The following is a 19,317-nucleotide window of genomic DNA, read 5'->3' as shown; positions in this document are numbered from 1 at the left end:
CATCCTCTCACCAGCCACCCTTGACTCAGAGAGACATTACAAAAATATTCTGCATTCACAGAAGTTGACTGCTGAACTAGTGAACGGGTGAAAGGGAAGTTCCTTCCAACCTCAGCCTTGCAGGTGGAGCTGGATGCTCCACGTTTCAGGGATGTCTGTCGGTTCCTCTTAGAAGCCTTTCCCTCAACTGATGGATACTTCAGCAAGCATTAATTTTGGGGGGGTGAAATTTTCCATGCCAGTTTTCTGCCTCCTCAGACTGATATTTTCAAAGATCCAGCCAAAATTGTTCAGAGGAGGAAGCTGGAGAAAAACATGTTGTTTTCAAAACTAAAACATTTCTCTCAGCCTGTCTACAAGCAGCTCTGGTACCTCCCTGCTGCAGAGCAGGGACCTGAAATTCGGTAAGGAGGCATCTTCTGCTTTTCTGACCTCCCTGTGGCAATTTCCCTTACCTTTCCTAATTTACAAGCATTTAAAAAAATAATCCCACACATTTGCAGAGATGTCACAGCTTTTAACAGCCGAAGCCTTCAGCATCGTGCTGCTCGGGCTGCATTGCCACAGCTTGCTTTCCACATCAGCAGGGATGCTCCTTCCCATTGCAGCTGCTGTTTGCTCTTTGCAAATCTGGGAGCTTTGAAGCAGTGGTACCCAATGCGATGAGGAGGGACAGGCTGCCTGGCTAGAGCACAAAAAGGAAAAAAAAGGAAATTTGGTGCAGGGAGAAAGGAGCAAGGTGGGATGAGGAGAGGGGAACGAGGGAGCTAATGGGATTGGTGCTGCTACGGGCAGCTTGGACGCGTTGGGGAGGGAGCTGGGAGCAGGAACCTGATGGGAGGAAGCCCCTGTTACCTGGTTTGGGAGTCTGCAGGGCTTGGAGAGGAGCTGGCAGAGGGTAGGCAAGGCGGCAGGCATGAGGAAGGGTCCAGAGGGAGATCAAAACCACCTGAGAATGCAAGGGAGAGGCATAGTCCAAGTGTAATTCCCATTGCTTAGCTCAGTCCTGGGTGAAACCCTCCTCATAGCACGACAAGCCTGCACAGAGCCTAAATGCTGACCCCCAGGCTGCAATATGCACAGCTGCAGCCCTTCTCTTTTTCCCTGTACCTCAGTTTAAGGTCCTATAGATCCAGCACGTGATCCCACACCTCTTTATTTCCCAGTGAACACACGGCTTTAAAAGCAACAGCCGTGTTAAACTCGCCACAGCAAAGCGCTTTTTGCTAGACTTTAGCCCAGCCAACCCAGTGAAAATTCACTTTTTCTGTGCTAGGTATTGGAAAGGAACGAGCTACACACGCTTCCAGAGAGGAGAAAGAAAGGAAATCAAGCTGCTTTCATGTAGTCTTTGTAATTATTTTTCTCCTGTTGTTCAGAATTCAAGTTATAAAAAAATAAAAAAAAGGAAAAAAAAAAAAAAAAAAAAAAGAGGACTCTAACATTTACTGGCAGTAATCATTTCACCATCTGCTCAGGCGTGCTGCTTCCAGAACACACGTCCTCAGCTGCTGAGCAGTCAGCTCTCTGCTCCCCTTCCTTTCGGAGACAGGGATGCCAGCAGTTCCTAAACTGTAACAGCATGAACAAAGCTTTTTTTTTTTTTTTTTTTTTTTTTTCCCCCTTTTTTTTTTTTTTTCCAATCACTGGAATTTTTGTCCAAAGGCAGGAGAGTTAGGACTTTTCACCAGATTGTTTCAAAGACTGAGCTGTTCCCCCTCTTGCCAGCTCTTCATCTGAGGGCATGCCAGTGGTGGAAATGTGGAGAAGATCAATGCTTAAATATTTTGGGGTGCCCCAAGAGGGTTTGCTGTGTGGTGGAACCCCACTGGCTTCTGGGCTGCTCTCAAGGGTGGATTTTAGCTCGTGTTTCTGTAGCTGTACATAGGGGAAGCTTTCAGGGTGGGGTACACTCAGACCTGGGCATTGGCACCTCTGATTTCTGCTCCCCCGAGCCCTAACGCAGGGCTCAGCTCCCCTCTTTCTGATGCCTTCCTCCTGTCATATTCTAGGTGGTAGACTGAAGCCACAGCTGAGCTGTTCGACCTCTCTGGCAGCCCAAATCCAGCGTCAGAGCACGGCACAGAAAGCAGGAGGTGCACCTAGCTAGCAAGAGGGCTTTGCTGGCTCCCAGCAGCTAGCGGTGCCGCCCCACGTGCTCCCGCAGCAGCGCCCTTCAGCTGATGCTGAGCAGAAGCACTTAAGTAAATATATGGCTAATTTAGAGGGCAGAGGGTAGCATTAATTAGCTCATCCTGTCCTTGACTGTTTCTGTGTCACTGACTCCCTAATCTATGGCTCTTGCCTTTTTCTGTTGTTGTTTCTCGTGGCAATAATAACCCGCGATCTCAGTTTGTGCATTTAAATTCAAAATGAAAAAACATCCATCAGAGAAAGACCCTATTCAATTTTCCCACTGTATAGCCAATGCTTCACAAAGAAATGAGGCAGAGTGAATTCCGAGCCCATTAGGCATGTCCCAGGAGGCACGAATCTATATGCTTACAGATGTGCTTACAGATATAACTCTGCATTAAGAAAAGAACAAAACCCGCTTGACCGAAGATATTTGTTGTAAAACACGATTTAAAGTGCAGCTTTGTACGAAGAAGTGACTCTGTGGGATGGCTGCGTGTGATTTTCTGTTTGTTTCACGGCATCAAGATCGAATTTGCTCCTTTACAAGCGGAAGAAATGTTATTTGTCTGTCAGCCTCACGCGCTTGCTCTGCCTTCCGTGAGCCAGGCTGGATGGGTCTTTTCCCATCCAGGAACCGGGGTTTCTGATCGGCGTTTGATCCGGCTGAACTGTAATGCGGACGGCAGAGGTAATGGGCAATTGAGGCTGGAGCCTCAAAAACACTTTGGGAATATCCCTTGTTTCCAGCACAGAGTCTGTGGATGTGCGTTAGCTTCCTTGTTTTCACCTCTGAGCACGCGGTGACGCTCGGAGCAGTCCTTTGCTGCCATTTCAGACAACATCAGTCCCTGGGATTGAGCGAGTCGGACGTGCAATTTATAAAAGGGTTTTCTGAGCCAAATATTTATCGTTCCCGCAGCACAAGGGCGTGACATGGGGCAAATCAGGAGATAGGCAGGGAAGACGAAGGGGCTGGGGAGGGACGAAATGGAGGTTAGAGGAGGATGCAAAGAAGCAGAGAAAAGAGGAGAAGAGAAACAAGGGACGTTTGGGCCTGAAAGAGCCTCTAAATATCAACATCTATTACAAATTTTCCCTGTGCAAGGGAAATCCAGCCGCTGGCCTCGTGTTGCTGTCACCTAGATGTAGATAGGAGCTCCTGTAGGGCCGTCATACCTCCCCCAGTGATTACTGTGTGGTGAAGGGGATCATGAAAACCCCCGGGAGGCTTGCTGGGCTTTGAGAACAAATCTTTTGTGTGCTGGGGTGGGTGGGTGCCAGCTACTCGGGGTGAGGTGAGCTGTGGGTTGTGCAGGATGAGCTCGGCCGTGGGGCACAAACGCTGCATGCACCAGCTGAAGAAAATTCATCAGAAACGGTCTGTGCTCGAGAAATTGGGAGAGAGCTCTCTGAAGAGCTTATTCCTTTGATGGCAACACAGATACCACAAGCACGGGCTCAGGGCAGCAGCTTTGAGACCATCTGTGGTGTCAGGCCTGGTGGGAGAGGCCCTGCTGACCCGTCGTGGCGTTGGGAGCATCACTCCAGGAAAGGGGAGAGGGCAGAGACCCCGGTGGACACTGAGGAGGGGGCTTGGGGTAGGCAGGAGAGCCCCGTCGCTTCCCTCTGCTTGCTGCAATAACCTAAATGAACAGTTCTGAGATTTTACACCGCGAGCCGCTTCCTAATTAGGACGAGCTTAAAAAGGGCCACTTGGCATCCTTGTCGCCGCGAGCCATGTGCTACCTGCAGCAGGCCAACTCCAAAATGAAACTGATTTTTTTTCTCTTACCTACATTCTGCATTCAAGCAGCTGCTCCTAACAGGTGCTTGCTCTCTTCCTAGCAGATGGCAACAAAAAAATGGGTTTGTTGGCAGGTTTTGCCACAAAGCAGCCTTCTTATCACACATATTGATGTGTATACAAACATACACGCACGCTATCAGGCTTTCAGTTAAAAAGTAATTCTCCTTCTGATTTAAGGTCAGCCACGTGGGGTCCTAGCGAGAACGGCGCCTACTTTCCTCCTTTGTTGCCTGGGTCTAAAGGCATTCATGGCTTAGCTGCCACATCGAAACCTGGCAAACATTTGCCCATTAGTTTGCCTCCTCTGCTCTATCTGGAGGACCTTGTGGGAGGAGGAATATGTTAGGTTTAACTGCATTCCTCCGTATTTATCAGCACATCTTTAATAACTCGCACTGGCTTAAATAATGATGAACTAAAAAGGCAGCAGGTTTGAGGCAGGGACTGCCCTGATGTTTTTCTCTTTGCCATTGTTTAGCATAATATAATAGAAACACAGAAAGCAAATTATCTCTCTCCTTAAATAAAACAAGCTACTGGAAGCTAACAGCGGAGGAGAGACGGAGCAAAGCGGTTGAACAAAGAAATATAACTGCAGCATCTTATCGCCAGGAAACGCTCCCGGGGCTCAGAGTGCTAAATGTGTTCAAAGCTGCCTTGGGGAAGTGCACGGGGAGAGCATTTGTTCTGCGTTCCTCACCCGAAGAGAGACAGCTGTCAAACAAATCCTTACATCCCGCTTGTTAGCTCGGATCCCACCTCCCAGATTTTGCCTGGTAAGGGCTGTAAGCTCGACAAAGCGGCGCAAAGCGGTGCCAGATTCGGGGGGCTACAGCATCGCCCCAAAGCCCTTCCCTAGCGCTACTGCTTGCCGTGCGAGTAGCACCAGGAAGACCCCATGCTCGCTCTGTTTTGCTGTTCATTTCAAACAAACAGCCTGAGCCAAGACAACCAGATGAGGATGACATCTGGCTATCAAACCTCTGCCAAGTCACTGCTGTTCAGTAGCTGGCAGGGAGAGGATGTGCTGCAAATGCCAGGTTCTCACTGAAACGCAAAGTGCATTCCCTGCATTTTCTTTGCTTCCTCTCCAGCCACGATCAGTTTGGTGTTTTGTTTTACTAATGCCCAAATGCAAATCTCCCTTCTGGGGCGTAAAACCCACTTCACTGATGCTAGGGGGCTTATCCAACAAGGGGAATTTGACCCTGAAGTCCAAGATGGTCTCGTATTTTCAAAGCTTGCTGACATTAACTTGTTGACTGTGTTGCCCTCATTCAAACATCCAAGCTCCTACTGTGGGGTGTGTTTGTGGGGAGGGTTGTTAATTGCTTATACGTGAGCAGTTTGTGTCTAAGCTCTTGCAGGAAGGCGTAGGTAGAGCTTGGGGCAGGTGGACAAGCTAGGAGAGGCTCTGGAGGGCTCTTCCATTACCATATTTCTCTATGAAGTTACACCCCTTTAGTAAGAAGTCACAATAGCTTGTAAAAAAAAAATACTGCCGCATGTGAAAGGAATCAATCACTAATCACAGGTGCACAGAGTTAGAAGATAGCTCGCAAGGCTCCATGTCCTACACTGCTTTTTGTCTTGCTCAGGAGCAATTTGGTCACAGCAAATCAGGGGAAGCGCATTCTGGGCTGCTGTGTGAAGGAGCTGGAGCTGCACGATGTGCCGTGTTCCCTTGTGAAGGTTTTTGTTTTCACCCATCCCTTCATTCTGCTGTACTCTCAGCATTTTTGGCAGCTGCCAGAGGGCATGAAAGAAATAACGACACCAGTTTTTGCAGCTGATATTGCGGCCGAGTGTGTTTTCCCCCCTCTTCTGGTAAAATACTTTTGCTGCAGGCAGAAGTAGCCGGTTTGCAGAACTGTAGAAGGAAAGTAATTGTATTAAATAAATACGCAGAGACAAAGCTGGGGCTGTTGAAATGAACTTGCTTTGCAAAGTGTGCAAGTCATATTTCTGCTTTTCTAGTCAGCAGGCAAAGTTCAACTTCTTTGCCACGTATGTGCAGGCTTCAGGAGCATTGTGCTTTCAGTCTGTGGGCTTGGAAGCAGAAGCCAGCTGCTTTTGAGGGCCCTCACACCAGAAGTGGGTATTAATGCTTGAAAAATAACTCAGATCTTTTAGGTTGTCTTTGGTGAACCAGTTTGCTATGGAAACTAAGTCTAATTTCCACAGTCCATACCAAAATCTTCCCTGAAGAGTCCATGGATGGGTAGGGATTAAAGAAATTGGATTTATGTGTCTTATTTTGGCAGCTGCAGCCATATCGGTAACTCACCAGCAGTTTAATCTTCCTAGATAGCTTGTATGGAGCTGATTTCAGAGGGATGTGCCTTGAGATATGGCCCTAGCAAGGTGATGCAGTGAAACTAGATTTAGTAGATCTTCTTGACCCTAGTTGTGCCCACTTCCCCGTAGCACTTTATCAGTTTTGTCTGTTTTGGGACATGGGCTGGCTCTTGGGGTTTAATTCAGTTGTCTGACAGGCAAGTGTCCCAGAAACATTTGGGATGCTCTGGAGAGGCATCTTCTGGCTTTTAGATGCTGCTCTGGTGGGATGGGGGCTCCTGTCAGTCTTTTATTGGATCTCCCGACCTCCTGAGGACGTCTCTGGTACGCAGGGCTCACTGTGGGAAAAATAAAGTGTCAAGCTAACAACATTGCTCTGTCTTCTGCTCTGAGATAGTTGATTTCAGCATCAAAAAAGCAAAACCAAACTGATCTGTATGGAAATTCAGGGTGGTACAAGCTTATTCAGTGGTGATTTCGTCTGCTGGCTCCAGTGTAGATCTCATAAAGAGTAAATTCAAGCCATAAATTTTTTTTTACAGTCATCAAAAATACTGTCTGTCTGTGCTAGAGTAATAGATTGGGATATTTTAAATTAAAATCAGATTTGATTGATGATTTGTCAAATATGGGGGGGGTCTGCATTGAAAGGTATGTGTGGATTCTGGTACTTAGCTTGAATCAGATTTGATGCTATGTAACTGCTCAAAGTGAAATATCATTCTGAATATCTAGCTGAATCTATGCTTTATATATCTTTAGGAGTTGTCTTTATAACACGCCCTTATAGAATACCATGCCCTCATAGCACTTGTCAGGTTGGAAATGAGGAGACATTTCTGCTCAGAAAGAGCAGTCAGGTGTTGGGACGGGTTGCCCAGGGGGGTGGTGGAGTCACGTTCCCTGGGGGTGTTCAAGGAGAGGTTGGACGTGGTGCTTAGGGACATGGTTTGGTGGGTGACATTGGTGGTAGGGGGACAGTTGGACCAGATGACCTTGGAGGGCTTTTCCAACCTTAATAACTCTGTGATTGTGTGATTTTTCTTGTAAATCAGTTAATGTCTGGAACTATCATGCCCATATGGTATATTCATGCCCCCACAGAAAAATAATTTGCTTGATATTATTCAAGTACTTGAGAGCAAAACTTTTTCCAGAGAAGATAACAAAAAGCTATTCCAGGTTTCCAAAAGCATGTGCACAATTATCGTTAGTAAGCAGCTTAACCAACCTGAAAGCAAACGCTAAACGATCCATATCTTAGTCTTATTAAGCTTGTGTGTTTCCTACCACTTAAAAGTCTATCAAAAACCTAAAGATCTGGGAAAATGAGATTTTCTGGAAGGCAAGCTTTAAAGTTTACCTCCTTCTTTTCTTAAACAAGAAGGCGATGCCTCTATTTACATGCTGTTTCTGGAACTCAGACGGAGTGAGTACATCACTGCTGCAGTGTTTCATGGAACATCCTTTGTTTATTCACACTGTGCCACTTTTAAACTTCAGATGTAAACAACAAAGGCTTCTTTGTATTTCACACTATCTCATACTCACTACCTTATGAAGTCCAAAGCCAAAACACTGTGGAATTTTACCCTCCTCACACTTTCTTCTGCTTGTTGGATGCATTCTTCCATCCTTTCCTATTTATAGTAGCTGCAAAACTACTTATCCAATTAAAATGTGCTCTGTTCATTTTCTCTTGACTTTTCAGTCCTTGGTATGGGATTAAAATTGTATTCCCTGGTAACCATTTCAAATATAATTTTAGTAGTAATTATGCATATATTCAATAAGAGAAACAATTTGTCATTCCAAAGGATCCAGATTGCTTTAAAGTGGTCGACCTGTCTGTGATCTGCTACGCAGATGAAAATCCAGAAAAAAAAATCGCTGAACTCAGTTGGTCAGGCAGAGAGGTCAGTTGACCCAGGCTGGAAAGGCAGCAGCTGTCTGGCAGCACGCAAGATTGTACAGCTTCCATTTTGAACCAGAGTGGGAAGTTCAGTTGGAAATTTCACAAAACTGGAGCGGCACTGACCCTTGAGAACATCACACTTCTGCTGCTGAGAAGTCCCCTCTGCCTTTTTCACCATGGGGACGGGCCTCAATTTTTCGTTTCATTTGACTTGCAGTGGCCAGGCTATGAGTTGTGTCTGCGTGAATTTCATGCTGGATCCAGCTCCTCTCTGCTTGCAGACGCCTGGGGATATGGACCCCTCTTCCCCTCTTCTCCTCTTCTCCCTTTCTGTGCTTATCTCTATGAGAAAGGCAAGGACAAATTACCTAGGCACTTTTATACACTTTGCTGTGTTGCATACAGTCCTGACCTATACATATAATCTAGATGGAATCTTTTGAAGACAACCAGCGTAGCATGGTGGTCATCTTTTCTTTTCCCAGGAACCAGTATCATCTTTTCATCATGCCATCCCCTTAAGCTGAATTTAAGCACAGAATTGAGATCTGATGAGTCCATCCATTTAGGCAGAAGATTTAACATATAGCACAGGAGTGTTTAAGCAGGTTTAATCAGAAACTCAATTTAACTCTGTTTGCTTGGGACAGAAGACAACATTTATTAAAACCTCTGGCCAAGACAAATTGATTTGCTGGAAGTTGCTAGGAGTTTTTTTTCTGAGTTGGATCCCTTTGAGAACAGCCTTTCCTTATATAAGAAACCAGCAACTGAGAGTGAAAAAGACTTTAATGGTGACAACACATATTTTAATAGGTGAGACTAGTGGTAGGTGTTTGAAGTGAGTTGTTTTTCACTCTCCAGTATCCTCCTGTGGCTGTGAGAAAGCTCAGTTGAATGAACAGTATCACCGAGATCCCCTTGGCCAAAGCATGGCCAAAGCTTCTCTTGCAGTTTCATCTGACTTAGGAGCTCTGGGGCATGTTGTATCATAACTTTCTTCATATCTGTAGTGACTGTGGTAGCTTTGGTCAGGATCCTGATCATGCCAAGCAGTAGTACCGGGATCCTCATCGTGCCAAGCATATGCTCCTAGTACGAAACAACACGTGCCCTGCAGTGTGGGAATTAAAACAGATGAGTAGCATCAGTGCCACTTTGATAAATGAGAAACAGAATCAGAGAGAGGAACTGGGAGAGCTTGTTTTGCTGAAAGTCACCAGGGCTTTCAGAGGAGAGCTGGGTGATAGCCCCGCTGCTCGAGGAAGTAGCCTCTGGGCTTTCACTGTGAACAACTCTTCTAAAAAGGGTGGACAACACAATCCAAATCATCCCCCAGCTTTCTGAGGAAGGGATGGTTTAGCATTACATGGTCTTGAGAGGCTGAATAGAAAAACAGAGCTTGTTATTAGAGGCACAATAAGTGGCAGAGATGACAGGTTGCTCAACTATTTCTATTATAAGTAACTTTTTTCAGGCATTCTGATATACCATTTTTTCTGATTTCAGAAGTAAATTTTTGCTCTTGATGTCTGAAAGTTTTTCTCCCAATTACAGCAGAAGTATTTTCTGTATTTTCCAGGATAAGTTTAGGAAAACATAGATTGTTTATACACCTTAAAAATTCATATCTTTCCTGAGAAGCCGTCATGCCTATATATTGTGGAAGAAATACTTGATATAAATCCAATGTTGATTCCAGTGAGAGCAATAAAATGATAGCAGTGTAAGAGTAAATCTGAACCGAGCCCTCTACCTTAAACACATGAAATGAGCATTTTTACTTCTACATTGCAACTCCCCTTAAATGAAAAATAATTGGAGTGTCTTCCATTTATTGCAAAGGATACGTACACAAGAGAGTACCATGCAGGCTGGTCTGCACTTTGCAGCGAAGCATGGCTTGGAGATAACAGAGCTAATGGAAGTGGTGAAGTCAACACAGCGTTTAAATGTGGAGTGTTTTCCTCTGCTCACAGACGGCATGGACTTGCCTCATCTTAGCATCGCACGGCTTCTGGACCCGAGTTAGCTTCTCAGCGTCGTTCAGGTCTGCATGGCATGGTAATTCCAGCTCTGGTTTGCATTGGACTAGCAGATTCTGCACTAAGCTTCACTGCTGACGTGTGGGCTGTTATCAGTGGCCCCATCTCAGTTTCGACCCATCCCTTTTTCGCTTCAGGAACGCAGGAGTAATGGATGAGCATTCGGTGAAGAACAGTCTGCTGTCTCAAACCGCGCAATAGATTTCAGCTTTAGATCACTGAAAGTCAGAACAGGGCATGTCTTTTCTTAGCCATCATAAATTATCCATGCAGGATGTACAGTAAAAGGCTGTTTGGCTGCGTTAAAATTGGCTAGACAAACAGAATTTCCATCTCTCTCAATGGCTCCTTCAACACCTAATTAGTTCCCAGATGCTAGTTGAGCAAGATGTCTTTTATCTTTGCTAATGTTATCTTCCTATACCTCCTAAATGCCCCCTGGTGCCATTCTTCACTTTCATCTCTCGTCCCTCAAGAGAAGGCCGGACGGGTGTTCAGGAAGCTCTATTCTGAAGGTCAAGCTTGTAAAGACTGTGGGTCAAGTTGATCCTGTTATACCAGCCAGTATCTGGAGAAAAAGCTTTGAATCCAGAATTAGACTGATGTGACGGAGAGGAGGATGCAACTTCCTTTCCGTGCACGTTTCTAGGATCAGTATCCAACAGGAAAAAAATAGAACCGCATATTTTATTTCACTGTCAGTTCCATTTAATACAATTTAGGACAAATTCAATGTTCGTCTTTTCCCATTGCTAGAAGGTGCAAAGAAGTCTGTCTGTATAAATCTGCCATTTCAGCTGGCATAACTGCTTGTTGTGGGCAAAGAGGAGGCACAATCAGATGTAAAACAGCAGGAAATATCAGACTGCACCCCTGATCCTTCCTGGTCCCTCAGAGCATAACCACTCGGCACCTCGGTTATGTTAATATCCAGGCTATCGGCCAACAGTGATTTACCTTGGCAGGTCTGATTTATATCCAAGCCCAGCAATTCTCTCCCCTCTGGCAGGAGTGAGTGACCAAACAGCCTCCTTCAAGCTAAGTATTTATCAGAGCAAGCAGATCTTCAAACCAACAGAGCAGACTATATATATACATGCTGCTTTCCCCTAAGGCTCGTGAAGCTGTGTCTCTAGCTCAGTTCAGTTCACTCAGTTCAGATGATGTGCTCTGTTGTGTGTGTGGTTTTTGTCAATAGACTCAAAGCTCCGACACAGTCAGTTTTGCAGTTATATAGATTAGAATCAAGATTCTTCCGCTTGGCACTTTGCGCCATCATCTTTTAAGTATCTGTTGTATTTCTTTCTTATCTGCATTTTTCCTGTGCTGCACTGGAAAACTACCCTCGTATAAACAATTACAACAGACTCGTGTAGCGGCATTTCTCCACTTTGACCAGGTTATGTGTGGTCCCTGTGGGATGATTACGTCTCCAGATTTATCCTGGAGTCACACAGCAGCTAGTTTTCTATCACTGAAAAGACCAAGGCAAGTTGTGGGGACAGTGAGTTTCACCATCTCTGCTTGTTTCATCATCTCATGCCCACACTACGGATCATGCAGAATTTATATTAGCACGTTTGGATCGTTCCCAGTTTCAATCTTGCCCAGTTTGCAGCTGCAAAGTTCTGAGTTTCGACAGCTTCCCTGCGAGGGTATTAATAATACTTAGAAATTACATAGCACTCCAAAACCCTGTGCAAGCATTAGCTAATTGTGTAGCACTCCAAAGCCCTGTGCAAAACATTAGCTAATCAATTCCTGCAGCACCTATCGAGTGTATCAATATCCTCCGGTCCCTTGTGCAGAGAGGTAAATGGAAGCAGAAGAATGCGGACACCTGCTCGGAGCCACGTTTTCCTTTGCTTCCACATCTTCCCTGGCAGGATCGCTGCCGCCTGGCTGGCTCGCTGTGGGTGAACACGTGATTTCCAAAAAGAGGTCACCTCCGTGGATGCGAATGCAGATTTTACCAGCCAGCCATGATTTCAGCCCACTGTGGGGCTCTGCTGAGGTCACCGACATCGATTAGGTTGGGAAAACCAACATCAGTAAGTGACATAGAGAAGACTGGGCCAAGCAGAGCAAACTGTTAATGTTAGCTAGAATAACAGCCGAGTGTTTACCGGTGCGGTGCTCCAGCTGACTGAAGGCAGCACAAAGGAAACACTTTAAAATTATGTATCGGTGAGGTGATGCATCTAGGAGGTACACCTACTGCTGGCCTACAGAGGACCAAGTCGGTGCAACTAATTCCTGCAGGCCTCCTGAAATAATACAGCTCCTTCACCCCTTAATGCTTCTGAACAGAAGAATGATAGGAAATTTGGGGTAACCAATGCAATATGGGGGAGCCCTACCCATTTTACACAGGCTGGAGCACTCGGCATCATGAGACGGCTTTCCATACAGTTTGACACCGAGGATGAATGATGATCCAGAAGCATGGGCTGTCACAGGTGTCAAGGTTCCTCGCAGCATTTTCAACGTCAGAGCTTTTACAGGGAGTATTAGAAATGCAGTAGCTCGGTGGAACTCGCTGAGACACGAGACAAACCGGGTATTTCGGCTGAGCACAGGCTGTAAGCTTGCTTTTAAAGTGCATATTGAATCAAGCGCAGGATGATGCTATTTTTATTAAAAGCCACAAAATGCTTGAAACCAATTAATACTCCACTGCTTTACTAATGCCTCTGCTCAGAAAATTAAATGCTTTCATTTAACAAAACCAATTCTAAAGCTTTTTCTGTCAAAATTATAAGTGGGTTCAACCCCTCCTCTAAACTTCCATGAACCGTGCATTTTCAGCACAACATACCAAAATGCCAATGGCTTCCAATCCAGTCCTTCAAGTATTTGGAGGTACAAGGGAACCGTGCTTTTCTGGCATGGTTCATTCCCAGTTCTTAAGGCACTTTACGAGCACTAGCTACTTCCATCTGAATATAGACAAGGAGCCAAACACCTTGAATGTGTTGTTGCCGTGCTGTAATGTCAAATGATTAAATATTTTGACAGACTTTGGCTCAATATAATCAGCTGACTACAAAAAGCTGAAGCAGCAATTATTGTCAGTTCAGAGGGCCGCAGCAACTCCAAGTGCAGGAGCACCGTGTGCTAAATAGACTTGCTTGGGAATAAGTGAAGGCCAGCCCTCTGGTTACACCGGTTTGGTTTATTCCTTGGCAGTCTATCATATAAACTCCTCTTCTGAGGACAGCATTTCACATCACCCAGCACAACCAAGCTGGAACAAACTGATTTCACTGACACGCAGGCTGTGCTGCGTCCCGGTGACTCAGTGCATGGCTTTTGGGTGACAAAGAGAGAACATCTGGAAGATGGTACTGTCGCTGCAAAAGATGAGGTTGTCCCTTAAAATCTTGCTAACTGCATCTGCACATTGTGGTACCCCTCATGATGGCTGAGACGGGACTAGGAGTGCTGTTTTAGGTGGCAGATGGTTGGATAACCAACTGGCAAAGTGCAAATGGAAGAAAAAAATAGGGTTTGATTGCTGCAATCAAACAAACTGTGGTGTGTGTCCAAAGTCGTGTCTACTGATAGTTTGTGCCACTTGCTGGTCCTGTGCATGCACTGCACGGCAGCAGCTCTGCTCTAAACCGTGCCTGAGTGCACACCTCCAGCCTTGGTGCCACCAAGAGGGAAAGTGCTTCTTGTCCAGTACCTGCTGCACTAGTCCAAATATCGATGCCAATCTTCATCCAGGAGAACAGTGGTAGGTCAGTGCACCCAGGTGGTGGTCGTCTGTGGGTAGGGAAAGAACGTGAACTGGGATTTGCTTGTGCACCAGGATCTTGGGTAAGCTGTGGTTTAAATTGGCCCTGCTACTGAGGGAAGGGAAGGTGGGCTCCTTCTGTGCTTAAGAAGCCTCCAAGATGATCCAGCAGAACTAAAGGCATTTTGCATTGCAGGCTGAGGATCAGAAGTTGGTAGACATGCACAGAATATGGTGTTTCAGAGAAGAGTCGGTGTGACTTTAGAAGAGGAAACTCTTGTCTTGCAGACATAGTTTTGTGAAGAGATCTGGTGAGTTAAAGGAAGCCAGATGCTGTGGATTAAGAGGAAAGTTTCCTTTCTCCATAACTGGTTATAGACAGGAAATAAAAGATACAAATAACAGGGCAGTTTTCACAATGAAGGGAGATTACCAGGTATCTGTCTTGGGAACGTGTGCAGTTCAATATCCTCATAAAAGAGCTGGAAAAGGGAGACAGTCGAGAGTGACGTGCTGCAATCTGCTGATGGTATAGAGTTATTCCATGTAAGCAAAAGTAGACATGACTACAAAAAGTTGCAGAGGAATCTGACAATATCAAATGTCTGGGCAATAAAATAGCTGCTGAAATTCCATGTCGATAAAAGTCAAGTGCAGACACAATGATAGGGTTTAAATTAGCCCGCAAAAGAGGTCCTGGCATCATTGCAGATGGTTCTTTGAAAACGTCTGCTCAGTGCTCAGCAGAGGTCAGAAAGGCAAGTGGAATGCAAAGAATTTCTGGGAAAGAGATGGCGAATAAAAGCGAAAATGTAAGTACACCACTGAGTAAATCCGCAGTGATCTTGAATAGAGTGCAATTCCAGTCACCCCACCTCAATGAGGCAGTGAAATAGAACCAAAAAGGATGCAGAAAAGGGCAAGAAAGCTGACCTGAGTTATGAGTGGGGAGTCTAAACAGCCTCAAGCCCTGAAGCCTGCAGAAGAAATGACTGAGCAGGATTAAGGCAGAGGTGTAAAATAAAAATCTCCATGGACAGAGCGAATAAGGAATTATTTTCTGCAGCAAATGGTGTAATGACACAGTCAGGTAACAAGTTCAAAGCAAACAACAGGGAAAACCAAACTTTGGCAGGTTATAGTAAATCAGAAAACTCATCAAACAAAAACTCTTACATTCCAGAAGTACAAGTTGTTTAAAAAAGTGGTAGTGCTGTGGTTCCCAGTGCTGGCTCCAACACGTTCATGCTCTAGCACCTATCCTGATGTACCGAGTTGGCCGTGTCCCTTTCGTCCTTCTTGGCACGGCTGGACTTGGGTTCTGGTTTGGTTTGGCCTCTGTCTGCTGAAGCCTGCCAGTTTTTTTGGGAGCTGGATTCTAGTCAGCTAAAGGACGGCTGTGATCTTCCAGTATGATCTCTTGCATGACAAAAGCCACATAAGTCCCTTGAATGAATTAATGAATTAGATGTTCGAACTGCAGTGGAATATTTTTGGGGGGCAAAAAGATCCAACAGTACTTTAAAAATTTCTTGCACTGTGGAAAAAGTCCCAAGGGTTGATTCCACTCTCCCTCATTTGGTCCTTCCCGCTTCTCTATGCAGATGCTGCTGTAGCCCTTTTGGCTGCGGCATCGTATTGGGAGCTCACATTGGATGGCTCAGGAATCGTGTGGACTAAAAAGCGAGGACTAAAAAGTCTGCTAGAACAGGATTGTTGTCAAATTATGTCTGCCTCGGTGGCAGGAAATCAATCAAGAGTGGGCTGATTTACACCTGCCAGAGCCAGCACATCATGAACTTCATCATCTTTCCCAGTGATGTTTTTATCTTTGCTCTGACACAGTGAGTGCGAGGAAAATATTTTCCCATTTAAAATCAAAACATTCAAGGTAGTGTTTGTCAAAGTGTTGGAGCCTGGGGTTCCCACTGCCTCTGACAAGAGTGCTGGTATCTTTTGCTAATGACCAAAGTGCAATATAATGAGTTGTCTTGGGCTTCTGCTTTATTTAGTGTGCAGTATTTTAATAGGATGTTAGTAATTCTGAAAGGGATAAATGATGTTTATGCCCTCTTGTGGTATGTTATTGAACAGAATGGATTTTCTAGCTGACAAAATTAGGCCAATGATGGCAAAGTCCCAGGTAAAAAATCTGTAACAAATACTGTTTTGCACAGTAGAAAAATATCCATCCCTCCAGCAGCATCCTCATGACTCAGACAAGGGGGGAAGCCAATTTTGCATGCACTTATAGCAGCAAGTAAATGACTAATGCCCATGATGACAGAGTTTGTGCCATCTTTCTGCAGTGAAGATAATGTTAAAAGTGCTTTTCTTTGCTAGCAGTGTTAGAAAGTAAGTGAAATACTCCTTCTAAAAGCAGCTGTGTTGACACCTCATTGTTAGTGGTTGCCAACCTGTTGTGATACATACCTTCATATTTTTTAGCTTCTTTGCTAATACATCTGACAGGTAAGTAATCTGCTTCCCCTGCAACAAAACCTGTCCCAAAGATGAAAAATGTTTTTCAGTGATGTTATGTGGGGAAATATGGCCAGATTCTGTGAAATTGGGCTTGTTATCCCTCTGTGTTCAAATACAGGATCACACCGTGAATGAGCGAGTCCACAGCTTCCTAATCATAGAATCACAGAATGGTTTGGGCTGGCAGGGACCTTAACGATGATTGAGTTTGAACCCCTGCCATGGGCATGACCTCTGCCCCCAGCCCAGGCTGCCCCCAGCCCTGTCCAGCCTGGCCTCGGGCACTGCAGGGATGGGGCACCCACAGCTCCTCGGGGCAGCCTGCGCCAGGGCCTCACCACCCTTAATGTGCCAAATTTCTCCCCAGTGTCTGGTCTAAACCTGCCCTCTTTGAGTTTAAAGCTGTCCCCCCTTGTCCTGTCCCTACACCCTCTGACAAAGAGTCATCAAGTATATAGAAGACCATCATAAAGAGGGAGGGAATAATTTCCTTTCCACACCCATGATGAATATGACCAAAAGAGTGGGTTTAAATGAAAATTGTGGGCTTAATCCAGGCTAGGCTTAAGCCTTTCTAACAGGATGGTAACAGTTAAAATGGACCCTTTGAGGGACTTGGAGTATCTGAAGATCTCTGAGGAACAGCTAAGTGTCTGCTGGGAGTAAGGTGGCTATTGTGAGTTGTATCACAATGAAAGAAGTTGGACTAGATGACTTCCTACAGGTCCTTCTGGGTCTGGTTTTGTGCTGCTGTGTGATGGTTTCCTTTTATTGGCTTTATTTTTCAGTATGATAAGATGACACATATTTGTCTGGTGATCAGTTTATATGCTAACCCTTTGTTCTTAAAGTTGATCTTGCTGTCAAGTCTGGCTGATAGCAATGCAGCTCTACCGATGTCCGGTGCTTCAGAGGTGTACTTTGCCACAGCAAACACTGTAGTCTGACACCAATTAAAGTGCTTATTAGATTATCATGGACTGCAGTGAACATGAGTTATGTCCCCACTGACATGGGAACTGGCTCCAAAATGTTGGTGCTTACCAGTTTCCTTAGAAAATTAAAAAAAATCAGTAGGTAAAATGTATGGCAATTCATGGGAAAAAAGAAGTTTCCTCCATCAGAAACCTTTCAGGAGTTTCAAATTCAGTGAGGGGATATCAGAAGTTAAAGTCTAATTTAAAATCCCCACCCACAGTCCTTTTCCTGCAAAGTGATTACTGCTACTGGTCCACGCATTGGCAAATCTTTCAGAAATGAGCCATAATTTGCCTTAAAAGTACCTTCTGGCCATGGTAGAAGCATTCATATTGAAGAAGGGGTTTGCAGCAACTGTGAAAAGAGCCCAAATGTTCTTATTTCCCACTGACATCAGTGGGACTCAAATTTCATACCGAAACTTTTCTTGGCATGAGCCAGTTTGGGCTGGAAGAGACGTTTCCAAGCTGAGGCACCTGCCAGGTGAAGTCCTCGGACCCCCGCAAGGCAGCCCGCCAGGCTCGATCAAAGTCTGCTCTGCTGCCTCTCACATCTGTTTTCCACTTCTGCTGATGGCACCACATCCTCGCCTGGTGTGGCTGATAAAGAGGAGAGAACGAGCGTGTGGCCAGAGCAAATTAAACAAATGAGCCATTAAAACTGGAGGGCGCACTACCTCTTCTCACTGATGTGCGCTTTGGTGCCTGCAATGTGTCCTGCTGAAATTACGTGCGAGCGAGGATAAAGGGCTTTCAGGGATGTGCTACGACTGTGGTCCAAGCACTGAGAGATGTCTGTGGCTGCTGCTGAGAGGAAACCTAATGGCAGGCATGAGCCGAGGAGCCAGCAAACCACTAACGGCTCTCCATGTTGTTTCTTGACAGGTATTGACAGAGAGCGGTTTTGGGGCCATCACAACAGAAATCCGCGAGGCTCCGGAGTTTTATTACGCCGAAGATTACCATCAGCAGTACCTCAGCAAGAACCCTGACGGATACTGTGGCCTCGGGGGAACGGGGATTTCCTGCCCGATCGGGATCAAGAAATAGCCTCTGCTCATACCACCGCCTCCACTTTGTTCTAGAGGGTTGTTTGGGAAAGGTCTGACAGCCCCGATATGTCTTCCAGTACGCCCACAGCATCAGTGCATAAAGATTTGGGAACCCTGATGGAGGGTGGCTTTCTGTAATCTGAGCAGCTTCCAATTCACTGGCATTAAAAGCCAAAGCAGAGTCAGAAATTGCACCTGTTGGCAAACACAGCTCCTTGCTCTGTGCAGTTCCCTGGGTTTCCCTGCAGTCTTGTAATCTGGAGAGGAAATAAACTTTTAAAAGTTTGGCTTGAAATTCTGCTAAAGAGATGAATTAGGGGGTGGCTGCACCTGTTAACCACTTTGCATAGCTACTGCTTATAGACATCCTTATTTTCTTGCGTTAATGAATTTGCTCATGCTGGAGCTTAGACTTCTGGAGACATGGTTGGGCTCGTCTTTAACTATCACAACCCCGTAGCTTGATGTCTTTGAGAATGGTAAATTGATAAGATCCATAATTCTCTTACAATTCCACTTTCACAGCAACATGTAATATCACCTATAGTGCCTATTTTGGGGAGCAATTTTAGTACAAAAAGAAAAAAAAAAGGTAAAAACTATAATGTGATACTTCTTTTTTTGACAGTTCCAAAAATGTATAAACACAAAAAGAAATCAATTTTGTTTCCTGCACTACAATAAATTACAAAGAAAGGAGAGAAAAATGTTGTCTGCAATGCGTTCCATGCCTCTAAATATATGTCTGGGTAGATCTGGAAAATGTATCAAATATTATAAAAAGCTGCAACCTACTAATTAAACTAGGGCTTTTTTATCTGTATTAAATGTGCGAGACCATGCAGAGGAGAATATTGGCCA

At 45.2% G+C, this 19,317-nt stretch overlaps 1 protein-coding gene across 5 annotated transcripts in view; it reads left to right on the top strand.

Moving 5' to 3' along the window:
• Positions 1-19,163, top strand: part of MSRA (methionine sulfoxide reductase A) — a 270,726-nt gene extending 251,563 nt beyond the window's left edge. For all 5 annotated transcript variants that reach the window (XM_035321232.1, XM_035321233.1, XM_035321236.1 and 2 more), the window contains one exon: positions 18,290-19,163. In XM_035321232.1, coding sequence (XP_035177123.1) covers positions 18,290-18,454 — 165 coding nt within the window. In that variant the 3' untranslated portion in view covers positions 18,455-19,163. The remainder of the gene's footprint in view (positions 1-18,289) is intronic.
• The last annotated feature ends 154 nt before the right edge of the window (positions 19,164-19,317 follow it).

The sequence above is a fragment of the Oxyura jamaicensis genome, chromosome 3, assembly GCF_011077185.1.
Source record: "Oxyura jamaicensis isolate SHBP4307 breed ruddy duck chromosome 3, BPBGC_Ojam_1.0, whole genome shotgun sequence".
NCBI classification, from domain to species: domain Eukaryota; kingdom Metazoa; phylum Chordata; class Aves; order Anseriformes; family Anatidae; genus Oxyura; species Oxyura jamaicensis.
The sequence above is the reverse complement of the archived record's forward strand: the minus strand, read 5'-3'. Positions and strand labels throughout refer to the sequence as shown.